Raw genomic sequence first — 13,955 nt, forward strand, 5'->3', positions numbered from 1 at the left:
TTTCTGGGGTCAAATAACCCATTTTTGGGGTCAAACAAGCCGTTTTTGGGGTCAAACAAGCCGTTTTTGGGGTCACCGGTGCCGTTTTTGGGGCGGAATACCCGTTTTTGGTCAGGTGGTGCGCGCGCGGGCGCCGGGCGGGAAGAGGTCGAGGCCGGTGCGCAGGATCTGCTGCTCCAGCGCCTGGTGCCGCTTCATGTCCCACAGCACCTTGTCCAGCGCCGCGCGCCGCGCCACGCGGCCGGCCCCTGCCGAAACACCCCAAATCAGACCAAATCCACCCAAATCAGCCCAAATCTGCACCTTGTCCAGCGCCGCGCGCCGCGCCACGCGGCCGGCCCCTGCCGAAAACACACCAAATCAGACCAAATCCACCCAAATCCACCCAAATCTGCACCTTGTCCAGCGCCGCGCGCCGCGCCACGCGACCGGCCCCTGCCGAAAACACACCAAATCAGACCAAATCCACCCAAATCCACCCAAATCTGCACCTTGTCCAGCGCCGCGCGCCGCGCCACGCGGCCGGCCCCTGCCGAAACACCCCAAATCAGACCAAATCCACCCAAATCCACCCAAATCTGCACCTTGTCCAGCGCCGCGCGCCGCGCCACGCGACCGCCCCCTGCCCAAATACCCCAAATCAGACCAAATCTGCCCATATCTGACCAAATCTGCCCAAATCCGCCCAAATCTGCACCTTGTCCAGCGCCGCGCGCCGCGCCACGCGACCGGCCCCTGCAAATACACCAAATCAGACCAAATCTGCCCAAATCAGCCCAAATCTGCACCTTGTCCAGCGCCGCGCGCCGCGCCACGCGACCGGCCCCTGCCGAAATACACCAAATCAGACCAAATCAGACCAAATCTGCACCGCGCCACGCGACCAACCCCTGCCGAAACACCCCAAATCAGCCCAAATCTGCCCAAATCTGCCCAAATCAGCCCAAATCAGCCCAAATCTGCCCAAATCTGCCCAAATCAGACCAAATCTGCCCAAATCTGCACCCTGTCCAGCGCCGCGCGCCGCGCCACGCGACCGCCCCCTGCCCAAATACCCCAAATCAGACCAAATCTGACCAAATCAGCTCAAATCCGCCCAAATCAGCCCAAATCCGCCCCAAATCAGCCCAAATCGGCCCAAATCAGCTCAAATCCGCCCCAAATCCGCCCCAAATCCACCCCGCGCCACGCGACCGCCCCCTGCAAATACACCAAATCAGACCAAGTCAGCCCAAATCTGCACCGCGCCACGCGACCGGCCCCTGCCGAAAACAGCACAAATCAGCCCAAATCTGCCCAAATCCACCCCAAATCCGCCCCAAATCCGCCCCGCGCCACGCGACCGCCCCCTGCCCAAAATACACCAAATCAGCCCAAATCAGCCCAAATCTGCACCGCGCCACGCGACCCGCCCCTGCCAAAAATACACCAAATCAGCCCAAATCTGCCCAAATCCACCCCAAATCCACAAAAATCAGCCCAAATCAGCCCAAATCCGCCCCAAATCCACCCAAAATCCGCCCCAAATCCGCCCCAAATCAGCCCAAATCTGCACCGCGCCACGCGCCCGCTCCCTGCCAAAAACAGCCCCTTTCAGCCCAAATCTGCACCATGGGGGGGGTTGGGGGGGGGTTGGGGGGGTTTGGAGGGATTGAGGGGGGGTTGAGGGGGGGTTTGGGGGGGTTGGGGGGGGGTTGAGGGGGGGTTGGGGGGGATTGAGGGGGGTTGGGGGGGGTTTGAGGGGGGGTTTGGGGGGGGTTGGGGGGGTTTGGAGGGATTTAGGGGGGGTTTGGGGGGTTTGGGGGGGGTTTTTGGGGGGTTTTTTAGGGAGTTTTGGGGGGAAAGGCGTTGGGGTCAATGGGTGATGTGTGGGGGGTAATTAAGGGGTTAACTAAGGGGTTAACTAAGGGACTAACGAGGGCAGTAGCGGTAATTAGGGGCTAACGAGGGCAGTGAAGCGGTAATTAGGGGCTAACGAGGGCAGTGAAGGGGTAATTAGGGGCTAACGAGGGCAGTGAAGCGGTAATTAGGGGCTAACGAGGGCAGTGAAGCGGTAATTAGGGGCTAACGAGGGCAGTGGAGCGGTAATTAGGAGCTAACGAGGGCAGTGAAGGGGTAATTAGGGGCTAACGAGGGCAGTGGGGGTAATTAGGGGCTAACGAGGGCAGTGGGGTAATTAGGGGCTAACGAGGGCAGTAGCGGTAATTAGGGGCTAACGAGGGCAGTGGGGGTAATTAGGGGCTAACGAGGGCAGTAGCGGTAATTAGGGGCTAACGAGGGCAGTAGCGGTAATTAGGGGCTAACGAGGGCAGTGAAGGGGTAATTAGGGGCTAACGAGGGCAGTGAAGGGGTAATTAGGGGCTAACGAGGGCAGTGGGGGTAATTAGGGGCTAACGAGGGCAGTGGGGGTAATTAGGGGCTAACGAGGGCAGTGGGGGTAATTAGGGGCTAACGAGGGCAGTGGGGGTAATTAGGGGCTAACGAGGGCAGTGGGGGTAATTAGGGGCTAACGAGGGCAGTGGGGGTAATTAGGGGCTAACGAGGGCAGTGGGGGTAATTAGGGGCTAACGAGGGCAGTGGGGGTAATTAGGGGCTAACGAGGGCAGTGGAGCAGTAATTAGGGGCTAACGAGGGCAGTGAAGGGGTAATTAGGGGCTAACGAGGGCAGTGGAGCGGTAATTAGGGGCTAACGAGGGCAGTAGAGCGGTAATTAGGGGCTAACGAGGGCAGTGGAGCAGTAATTAGGGGCTAACGAGGGCAGTGAAGGGGTAATTAGGGGCTAACGAGGGCAGTGGAGTGGTAATTAGGGGCTAACGAGGGCAGTGAAGGGGTAATTAGGGGCTAACGAGGGCAGTGGAGCAGTAATTAGGGGCTAACGAGGGCAGTGAAGGGGTAATTAGGGGCTACCGAGGGCAGTAGAGCGGTAATTAGGGGCTAACGAGGGCAGTGGAGTGGTAATTAGGGGCTAACGAGGGCAGTGGAGTGGTAATTAGGGGCTAACGAGGGCAGTGAAGCGGTAATTAGGGGCTAACGAGGGCAGTGGGGGTAATTAGGGGCTAACGAGGGCAGTGGAGTGGTAATTAGGGGCTAACGAGGCTCACCGTGTGCGCGGCGCCGGTCGATCAGCGGCCGCTGCGGCGCCACCGGCTCGTCCTCAAACTCGAACTGCGGCACCACCGGGGGCCTGCGGGACAACGGCCGCTCACCGGGGGCGGGGCCTGGGGGGGGCGGGGCCAGGGGGGCGGGGTCCATGGGGGCACACGGTCCAATGGGGGGGCAGCGTCCAAGTTGGAGGGGGGCGGGGTCCAAGGTGGAGGGGGCAGGGTCCAAGGTGGAGGGGGTGGGGCCCATGGAGGGGGCGGGGCCCAAGGTGGAGGGGGGCGGGGTCCAAGGTAGATGGGGGCGGGGCCCAAGGTGGAGGGGGCGGGGTCCAAGGTAGAGGGGGGCGGGGCCATGGAGGGGGGCGGGGTCCAAGGTGGATGGGGCGGGGCCCATGGAGGGGGGCGGGGTCCAAAGTGGATGGGGCAGGGCCCATGGAGGGGGGCGGGGTCCAAAGTGGATGGGTCGGGGCCAATGGAGGGGGGCGGGGTCCAAGGTGGAGGGGGGGCGGGGTCCAAGTGGATGGGGCGGGGCCCATGGAGGGGGCGGGGCCTAAGGTGGAGGGGGCGGGGTCCAAAGTGGATGGGGCGGGGCCCATGGAGGGGGGCGGGGTCCAAGGTGGAGGGGGGGCGGGGTCCAAAGTGGATGGGGCGGGGCCCATGGAGGGGGGCGGGGTCCAAGGTGGCGGGGGGACGGGGTCCAAAGTGGATGGGGCGGGGCCCAAGGTGGAGGGGGGCGGGGCCCCAGGTGGAGGGGGCGGGGCACATGGAGGGGGGGCGGGGTCCAAGGTGGAGAGGGGCAGGGTCCAACGTAGAGGGGGCGGGGCCCATGGAGGGGGGGCAGGGTCCAATGTGGCGGGGGGCGGGGTCCAAGGTGGAGGGGGTGGGGCCCATGGAGGGGGCGGGGTCCAAGGTGGAGGGGCGGGGTCCAAAGTGGATGGGGCGGGGCCTATGGAGGGGGGCGGGGTCCAAGGTGGAGGGGGGGCGGGGTCCAAAGTGGATGGGGCGGGGCCTATGGAGGGGGGAGGGGTCCAAGGTGGAGGGGGGGCGGGGTCCAAGGTGGATGGGGCGGGGCCCATGGAGGGGGGAGGGGTCCAAGGTGGAGGGGGGGCGGGGTCCAAAGTGGATGGGGATGGGCCCATGGAGGGGGGCAGGGTCCAAGGTGGAGGGGGGGCGGGGCCCCAGGTGGAGGGGGGCGGGGCCCATGGAGGGGGGCGGGGTCCAAAGTGGATGGGGGTGGGCCCATGGAGGGGGGCGGGGTCCAAGGTGGAGGGGGGGCGGGGTCCAAGGTGGATGGGGCGGGGCCCCAGGTGGAGGGGGGCGGGGCCCATGGAGGGGCCAGGAGTTCTGAGGGACCCAAATAGGGGACCCAGGAGTTCTGAGGGACCCAGGCGTCCGGGAGAGGGCCCAAATAGGGGACCCAGGAGTTCTGAGGGACCCAAGTAGGGGACCCAGGCGTTCGGGAGGGACCCAAGTAAGGGACCCAGGCATTCGCGAGGGACCCAAGTAGGTGACCCAGGCGTTCGGGAGGGACCCAAATAGGGGACCCAGGCGTTCGGGAGGGACCCAAGTAAGGGACCCAGGCGTTCGGGAGGGACCCAAGTAGGGGACCCAGGCGTTCGGGAGGGACCCAAGTAGGGGACCCAGGCGCTCGGGAGGGACCCAAGTAGGGGACCCAGGCGCTCGGGAGGGACCCAGCCCCGCCCTCACTTGTCCGGCCTCTCCTGCGGCGGCTCCTCGCTGCTCTCGCAGGCGGGCGCCGCCTCCCGCAGGGGGGTGGGCGGTCTCCGCGGCCTGGCCGGCCGCCGCAGCTCCAGCGTGCCGCGCTGCGCGATCAGCTCCAGCAGCCGCCGGATCTCGGGGGGCGCGGGCGCCCACCCCCCGCCTTCCTCCTCCTCCTCCTCCTCATCGCTGCGCGGCACGCACCAATCAGCGTCGTCCGTGGCCCAATTGGCGGCGGCGGCGGACCAATGGGCGTCCGAGGGGGCGGGGCCGGGGGCGGGGTCGGCGTCCATCGTGGCGGGCGCGGGGGGGGGGCGGGGAATTGGCGGGAAGGGCGGGCTCGGCCGCCATGGCTGCGGAGCGGGAAACGGCCTGCGGAAACGGGGCTGAGTCAAAAAATGGGGATTTATGTAAAAAATCGGGGGGTTGCCTCAAAAAATGGGGGGTTTACCTCAGTAAATGGGGGGTTTGCCTCAAAAAATGGGGGGTTTACGTCAAAAAATGGGGGATTTACCTCAATAAATGGGGGATCTACGTCAAAAAATGAGGGGTTTGCCTCAAAAAATGGTGATTTACCTCAAAAAATGAGGATTTACCTCAAAATATGGGGGGTTTGCCTCAAAAAATGGTGATTTACCTCAAAAAATGGGGATTTACCTCAATAAATGGGGATTTACCTCAATAAATGGGGATTTACGTCAAAAAATGGGGATTTACCTCAATAAATGGGGGATTTACCTCAAAAAATGGTGATTTACCTCAAAAAATGAGGGATTTACCTCAATAAATGGGGATTTACCTGAAAAAATGAGGGATTTACCTCAAAAAATGAGGATTTACCTCAAAAAATGAGGGATTTACCTCAAAAAATGAGGATTTACCTCAAAAAATGAGGGATTTACCTCAAAAAATGGGCATTTACCTCAAAAAATGGTGATTTACCTCAAAAAATTGGGATTTACCTCAATAAATGGGGATTTACCTCAAAAAATGGGGATTTACCTCAATAAATGGGGGATTTACCTCAATAAATGGGGGATTTACCTCAAAAAATGAGGATTTACCTCAAAAAAATGAGGGATTTACCTCAAAAAAGGGATTTACCTCAAAAAATGGGGATTTATGGCAAAAAATGGAGATTTATGTTCAAAAAATGGGGGGTTTGCCTCAAAAACGGGGATATTTACCCCAAAAATGGGTCATTTACCTCACAAATTCAATTATTTGCCTGAAAAATGGGTTATTTGCCCCAAAAAATCAAACTGGTCTGTACTGGGGTCACTGGTCTATATTGGGAATGGGGGTCACTGGCTCCTACCGGCTCCGGCGTCTCCTCAATGGCGGCGGCGTCGGCGATGGGGGGGGCGCGTCCCCTCTCTCCCCGCCCACCCCTTCATCCGCCCAATCACCGCGCTCTCCCTTCCCCACATCGCCCTCTCATTGGCCGCCCCACTTTAACCCCGCCCCCTTCCTGGCACGCCCGCTTCCTTTCACTTCACCTCCCTCCCCGCGCATGCGCGCCCCGTCCTCCGGCGGGTTCCACTTCCGGTTGGCCGCCAGCGCCATCTTGGATCCGGGGCGGCGGGAAAAGCGGCGGCACCGGGGGGTCCCCCCCCCCCCCAGGGTGATTTTGGGGTGAAATCGGCGCTTTTTGGGGCTCCCCGGAGCGGGGGGGGCGGCCGGACCCCCCCCCCGGAGCTGCAGCCGCCGGGGGGGGGAAACCTATGGGGCCGGGCGGGACCCACAAGCGGAGACAGCGGAGAGAACGGTGAGAACGGTGAGAACGGTGAGCGGCTGGGGGCGCTTGTGGGGCAGAACCGGGTCCTCTGGGCACTTGTGGGGCAGAACCGGGCACTTGTGGGGCAGAATGGGGTCACTGAGTCACTTATGGGGCGGAACCGGGCACTTATGGGGCAGAACCGGGCACTTGTGGGGCAGAACCGGGCACTTGTGGGGCAGAACTGGGCACTTGTGGGGCAGAACTGGGCACTTGTGGGGCAGAATGGGGTCACTGAGTCACTTATGGGGCAGAACCGGGCACTTGTGGGGCAGAACCGGGCACTTGTGGGGCAGAACCGGGCACTTGTGGGGCAGAACCGGGCACTTGTGGGGCAGAACTGGGCACTTATGGGGCAGAATGGGGTCACTGATTCACTTGTGGGGCAGAACCGGCACTTGTGGGGCAGAATGGGGTCACTGAGTCACTTATGGGGCGGAACGGGCACTTATGGGGCAGAACTGGGCACTTATGGGGCAGAACTGGGCACTTATGGGGGCAGAATGGGGTCACTGAGTCACTTGTGGGGCAGAACCGGGCACTTGTGGGGCAGAACCGGGCACTTGTGGGGCAGAATGGGGTCACTGATTCACTTGTGGGGCAGAACTGGGCACTTATGGGGCAGAATGGGGTCACTGATTCACTTGTGGGGCAGAACTGGGCACTTGTGGGGCAGAATGGGGTCACTGAGTCACTTATGGGGCAGAAACTGGGCACTTATGGGGCAGAACTGGGCACTTATGGGGCAGAATGGGGTCACTGAGTCACTTGTGGGGCAGAACTGGGTGCTCTGGGCACTTATGGGGCAGAACTGGGCACTTGTGGGGCAGAGTTGGGTCCTCTGGGCACTTGTGGGGCAGAACCGGGCACTTGTGGGCAGAACCCCAGTCACTTATGGGTCAGGATTTGGCCCCCTGGGTCACTTATGGGTCAGGATTTGGCCCCCTGGGTCACTTATGGGTCAGGATTTGGACCCTGGGTCACTTATGGGGCAGAACCCCAGTCACTTATGGGTCAGGATTTGGCCCCCTGGGTCACTTATGGGTCAGGATTTGGTCCCCTGGGTCACTTATGGGTCAGGATTTGGCCCCCTGGGTCACTTATGGGGCAGGATTTGGACCCCTGGGTCACTTATGGGTCAGGATTTGGCCCCCTGGGTCACTTATGGGTCAGGATTTGGTCCCCTGGGTCACTTATGGGTCAGGATTTGGCCCCCTGGGTCACTTATGGGTCAGGATTTGGCCCCCTGGGTCACTTATGGGGCAGGATTTGGCCCCCTGGGTCACTTATGGGGCAGGATTTGGCCCCCTGGGTCACTTATGGGTCAGGATTTGGCCCCCTGGGTCACTTATGGGTCAGGATTTGGCCACCTGGGTCACTTATGGGGCAGAACCCCAGTCACTTATGGGTCAGGATTTGGCCCCCTGGGTCACTTATGGGTCAGGATTTGGCCCCCTGGGTCACTTATGGGGCAGGATTTGGCCCCCTGGGTCACTTATGGGTCAGGATTTGGCCCCCTGGGTCACTTATGGGTCAGGATTTGGCCCCCTGGGTCACTTATGGGGCAGAACCCGAGTCACTTATGGGTCAGGATTTGGCCCCCTGGGTCACTTATGGGTCAGGATTTGGTCCCCTGGGTCACTTATGGGTCAGGATTTGCCCCCCTGGGTCACTTATGGGTCAGGATTTGCCCCCCTGGGTCACTTATGGGGCAGGATTTGGTCCCCTGGGTCACTTATGGGGCAGGATTTGGCCCCCTGGGTCACTTATGGGGCAGAACCCGAGTCACTTATGGGGTCAGGATTTGGCCCCCTGGGTCACTTATGGGGCAGGATTTGGCCCCCTGGGTCACTTATGGGTCAGGATTTGGCCCCCTGGGTCACTTATGGGTCAGGATTTGGACCCCTGGGTCACTTATGGGGCAGGATTTGGCCCCCTGGGTCACTTATGGGGCAGAACCGCAGTCACTTATGGGGCAGCACGTCTCTCCTCCTGCAGGCCGCCTCCCGCCCCGTCCCGTGGGGCGCAACGTGGACCTCTGCTGAGCCGTGGGGCCGCCCCATAGATTCCGTGGGGCCGCCCCATAGATTCCGTGGGGCCGCCCCATAGATTCCGTGGGTCGCGCCATGCCGTCGCTCAGCCCACGGATCCCGGGCTGTTCCGCCCCGAAGATCCCGAGAGCCTGTTTGGTGACCTGCGCGAGATCGGCCACGGCAGCTTCGGCGCCGTCTACTGCGTTGAGTGCCGCCCCATAGCGCCCCATAGCGCCCCATAGCTGCCCCATAGCGCCCCACAGCGCCCCATAGCGCCCCATAGCGCCCCATAGCGCCCCATAGCTGCCCCATAGCTGCCCCATAGCGCCCCATAGCTGCCCATAACTGCCCCATAGCGGCCCCATAGCGGCCCCATAGCGCCCCATAGCCGCCCCATAGCGCCCCATAGCCGCCCCATAGCGCCCCATAGCCGCCCCATAGCGCCCCATAGCCACCCCATAACTGCCCCATACGCCGCCCCATAACTGCCCCATAGCGGCCCCATAGCGGCCCCATAGCGCCCCATAGCTGCCCCATAGCCGCCCCATAGGCCGCCCCATAGCCACCCCATAGCCGCCCCACAGCGCCCCATAGCGCCCCACAGCCGCCCCATAGCGCCCCATAGCCGCCCCATAGCTGCCCCATAGCGCCCCATAGCTGCCCCATAACTGCCCCATAGCGGCCCCATAGCGGCCCCATAGCGCCCCATAGCGCCCCATAGCGCCCCATAGCGCCCCATAGCTGCCCCATAGCGCCCCATAGCTGCCCCATAACTGCCCCATACGGCCCCATAGCGGCCCCATAGCGGCCCCATAGCGCCCCATAGCGCCCCATAGCTGCCCCATAGCCGCCCCATAGCCACCCCCATAGCCGCCCCCACCAGCGCCCCATAGCGCCCCACAGCCGCCCCATAGCGTCCCCATAGCTGCCCCATAGCTGCCCCATAGCTGCCCCATAGCGCCCCATAGCGCCCCATAGCCGCCCCATAGCGCCCCATAGCGCCCCATAGCTGCCCCATAGCGCCCCATAGCTGCCCCATAGCGGCCCCATAGCGCCCCATAGCGCCCCATAGCTGCCCCATAGCCCGCCCCATAGCCACCCCATAGCCGCCCCACAGCGCCCCATAGCGCCCCACAGCCGCCCCATAGCGTCCCCATAGCTGCCCCATAGCGCCCCATAGTGCTCCATAGCACCCCATAGCTGCCCCATAGTGGCCCCATAGCAGCCCCATAGCTGCCCCATATCACCCCATAGCTGCCCCATAGCCGCCCCATAGCGCCCCATATCGCCCCATAGCGCCCCATAGCCGCCCCATAGCGCCCCATAGCGCCCCATAGCGCCCCATAGCTGCCCCATAGCGCCCCATATTGCCCCACAACCGCCCCCAGGCCGGGACCTTCGCACCAACGAACTCGTCGCAATTAAGAAAATGTCGTATGGCGGGAAACGATCTGACGAGGTAACTGAGACCCACACGGGGACCCAGGCGTCCGGGGGACCCAGGAGTTCTGGGGGAGGGACCCAGGAGTTCTGGAGGAGGGACCCAGGAGTTCTGGGAGGGACCCAGGAGTTCTGGGAGGGACCCAGGAGTTCGGGAGGGACCCAGGAGTTCTGGGAGGGACCCAGGAGTTCGGGGGGGACCCAGGAGTTCGGGAGGGACCCAGGAGTTCTGGGGGAGGGACCCAGGAGTTCTGGGAGGGACCCAGGAGTTCTGGAGCAGGGACCCAGGAGTTCGGGATGGACCCAGGAGTTCTGGAGCAGGGACCCAGGAGTTCTGGGGGGACCCAGGAGTTCTGGAGGAGGGACCCAGGAGTTCTGGAGGAGGGACCCAGGAGTTCTGGGAGGGGACCCAGGAGTTCGGGAGGGACCCAGGAGTTCTGGGGGAGGGACCCAGGAGTTCTGGGGGAGGGACCCAGGAGTTCTGGGGGAGGGACCCAGGAGTTCTGGGGGAGGGACCCAGGAGTTCTGGGGGAGGGACCCAGGAGTTCTGGGGGAGGGACCCAGGAGTTCTGGGAGGGACCCAGGAGTTCTGGGGAGGGGGCCCGGGCGTTCGGGGGAGGACCCAGGAGTGCCCCAGGGACCCAGGCGTCCGGGAGGGACCCAGGAGTTCTGGAGGGACCCAGGAGTTCTGGGAGGGACCCAGGAGTTCTGGGGGAGGGACCCAGGCGTTCGGGGGAGGACCCAGGAGTGCCCCAGGGACCCAGGTGTTCAGGGAGGGACCCAGGAGTTCTGGGGAGGGACCCAGGAGTTCTGGGGAGGGACCCAGGCGTTCGGGGGAGGACCCAGGAGTGCCCCAGGGACCCAGGTGTTCAGGGAGGGACCCAGGCGTCCGGGAGGGACCCAGGCGTCCGGGAGGGACCCAGGCGTTCTGGGGGACCCAGGAGTTTGGGGAGGGACCCAGGAGTTCGGGAGGGACCCAGGAGTTCTGGGGGAGGGACCCAGGCGTTCGGGGGAGGACCCAGGAGTGCCCCAGGGACCCAGGTGTTCAGGGAGGGACCCAGGCGTCCGGGAGGGACCCAGGCGTCCGGGAGGGACCCAGGCGTTCTGGGGGACCCAGGAGTTTGGGGAGGGACCCAGGAGTTCGGGAGGGACCCAGGCATCCGTGGGGGGACCCAGGCGTCCGGGAGGGACCCAGGCGTCCGGGAGGGACCCAGGCGTCCGGGCCCCCACGGCCCCGTGGGTCTGTGCCCACAGAAGTGGCGCGACATCGTGCGCGAGGTGTCGCTGCTGCAGCGGCTGCGCCACCCGAACACCGTGGGCTTCCGGGGCTGCTACCTGCGCGGGCACACGGGCCTGGGTGAGCGACCCCCAAGTGTGGGGCGGACCCACAAGTGTGGGGCGGGACCCATAAGTGTGGGGCAGGACCCCCAAGTGTGGGGCGGGGGAGGGGGGGGGTTGAAAATGGGGGTCTTAGGGGTTTTTTAGGCTCAGAAATGGGGTTTTGGGGGGTGGGTTTGGGACCCCCAAGTGTGGGGCTGGACCCACAAGTGTGGGGCGGGGGAGGGGCAGGTTGAAAATGGGGGTCTTCGGGTTTTTTTAGGCTCAGAAATGGGGTTTTGGGGGGGGGGTTGGGACCCATAAGTGTGGGGCAGGACCCATAAGTGTGGGGCGGGACCCACAAGTGTGGGGCGGGGGGTTTGGATGCTGGGAATGGGAGTTATTGGGTTGGATTTGGGCTCAGAAATCAGGGTTGGGGGGCATTGGGACCCAAAAGTGTGGGGCTGGACCCATAAGTGTGGGGCTGGACCCACAAGTGTGGGGGCGGGACCCACAAGTGTGGGGCGGGACCCCCAAGTGTGGGGCGGGGGAGGGGCAGGTTGAAAATGGGGGTCTTAGGGGTTTTTTAGCTCAGAAATGGGGTTTTGGGGGTGGGTTTGGGACCCCCAAGTGTGGGGCGGGACCCCCAAGTGTGGGGCGGGACCCACAAGTGTGGGGCTGGACCCCCAAGTGTGGGGCGGGGGAGGGGGGGGTTGAAAATGGGGGTCTTTGGGGTTTTTTAGGCTCAGAAATGGGGGTTTTGGGGGGGGGTTTGGGACCCCCAAGTGTGGGGCTGGACCCCCCAAGTGTGGGGCGGGGGAGGGGGGTGTTGAAAATGGGGGTCTTTGGGGTTTTTTTAGGCTCAGAAATGGGGTTTTGGGGGGGGGGTTGGGACCCATAAGTGTGGGGCAGGACCCATAAGTGTGGGGCGGGACCCACAAGTGTGGGGCGGGGGGTTTGGATGCTGGGAATGGGAGTTATAGGGTTGGATTTGGGCTCAGGAATCAGGGTTGGGGGGCATTGGGACCCACAAGTGTGGGGCGGACCCCCAAGTGTGGGGCAGACCCACAAGTGTGGGGCAGGACCCATAAGTGTGGGGCGGGGGAGGGGGGGTTGAAAATGGGGGTCTTCGGGGTTTTTTAGGCTCAGAAATGGGGTTTTGGGGGTGGGTTTGGGACCCCCAAGTGTGGGGCTGGACCCATAAGTGTGGGGCTGGACCCATAAGTGTGGGGGCGGGGGAGGGGGGGGTTGAAAATGGGGGTCTTTGGGGTTTTTTAGGCTCAGAAATGGGGTTTCGGGGGTGGGTTTGGGACCCCCAAGTGTGGGGCAGGACCCCCAAGTGTGGGGCGGGACCCACAAGTGTGGGGCGGGACCCCCAAGTGTGGGGCGGGGGGTTTGGATGCTGGGAATGGGAGTTATAGGGTTGGATTTGGGCTCAGGAATCAGGGTTGGGGGATATTGGGACCCACAAGTGTGGGGCGGGACCCACAAGTGTGGGGCGGGGGGAGGGGGGTGTTGAAAATGGGGGTCTTCGGGGTTTTTTAGGCTCAGAAATGGGGTTTTGGGGGGGGGTTGGGACCCATAAGTGTGGGGCAGGACCCATAAGTGTGGGACAGGACCCATAAGTGTGGGGCGGGACCCACAAGGTGTGGGGCGGGGGGTTTGGGTGCTGGGAATGGGAGTTATTGGGTTGGATTTGGGCTCAGAAATCAGGGTTGGGGGGCATTGGACCCAAAAGTGTGGGGCTGGACCCATAAGTGTGGGGCTGGACCCACAAGTGTGGGGCGGGACCCACAAGTGTGGGGCGGGACCCCCAAGTGTGGGGCGGGGGAGGGGCAGGTTGAAAATGGGGGTCTTAGGGGTTTTTTAGGCTCAGAAATGGGGTTTTGGGGGTGGGTTTGGGACCCCCAAGTGTGGGGCTGGACCCATAAGTGTGGGGCGGGGGAGGGGGGGGTTGAAAATGGGGGTCTTTGGGGTTTTTTAGGCTCAGAAATGGGGTTTTGGGGGTGGGTTTGGGACCCCCAAGTGTGGGGCTGGACCCATAAGTGTGGGGCGGGGGAGGGGGGTGTTGAAAATGGGGGTCTTCGGGGTTTTTTAGGCTCAGAAATGGGGTTTTGGGGGGGGGTTGGGACCCATAAGTGTGGGGCAGGACCCATAAGTGTGGGACAGGACCCATAAGTGTGGGGCGGGGGGTTTGGGTGCTGGGAATGGGAGTTATTGGGTTGGATTTGGGCTCAGAAATCAGGGTTGGGGGGCATTGGGACCCACAAGTGTGGGGCTGGACCCACAAGTGTGGGGCTGGACCCACAAGTGTGGGGCGGGACCCACAAGTGTGGGGCGGGACCCACAAGTGTGGGGCGGGACCCCAAGTGTGGGGCGGGGGAGGGTGGGGTTGAAAATGGGGGTCTTCGGGGTTTTTTAGGCTCAGAAATGGGGTTTTTGGGGGTGGGTTTGGGACCCATAAGTGTGGGGCGGGACCCATAAGTGTGGGGCGGGACCCACAAGTGTGGGGCGGGGGGTTTGGGTGCTGGGAATGGGTGTTATTGGGTTGGATTTGGGCTCAGAAAT

At 62.9% G+C, this 13,955-nt stretch overlaps 2 protein-coding genes across 2 annotated transcripts; one reads left to right on the forward strand and one right to left on the reverse strand.

Moving 5' to 3' along the window:
- On the reverse strand, positions 1 to 6,254 carry PAGR1 (PAXIP1 associated glutamate rich protein 1). Its single transcript, XM_065044310.1, has 5 exons — positions 6,139 to 6,254; positions 4,809 to 5,192; positions 3,102 to 3,184; positions 667 to 735; positions 1 to 248 (listed from the first exon to the last, which is right to left on the reverse strand). The coding sequence occupies exons 2-5, from the start codon at positions 5,111 to 5,113 to the stop codon at positions 112 to 114; spliced, it is 594 nt and encodes a 197-aa protein (XP_064900382.1). The 5' UTR covers positions 5,114 to 5,192; positions 6,139 to 6,254; the 3' UTR covers positions 1 to 111.
- A 351-nt stretch (positions 6,255 to 6,605) lies between these two features.
- Positions 6,606 to 8,872, forward strand: LOC135576926 (uncharacterized). The gene is made up of 2 exons (XM_065044268.1): positions 6,606 to 8,245; positions 8,707 to 8,872. The coding sequence occupies exons 1-2, from the start codon at positions 6,708 to 6,710 to the stop codon at positions 8,870 to 8,872; spliced, it is 1,704 nt and encodes a 567-aa protein (XP_064900340.1). The 5' UTR covers positions 6,606 to 6,707.
- The last annotated feature ends 5,083 nt before the right edge of the window (positions 8,873 to 13,955 follow it).

Source organism: Columba livia, chromosome 35 (assembly GCF_036013475.1).
Source record: "Columba livia isolate bColLiv1 breed racing homer chromosome 35, bColLiv1.pat.W.v2, whole genome shotgun sequence".
In the NCBI taxonomy this organism is placed as follows: domain Eukaryota; kingdom Metazoa; phylum Chordata; class Aves; order Columbiformes; family Columbidae; genus Columba; species Columba livia.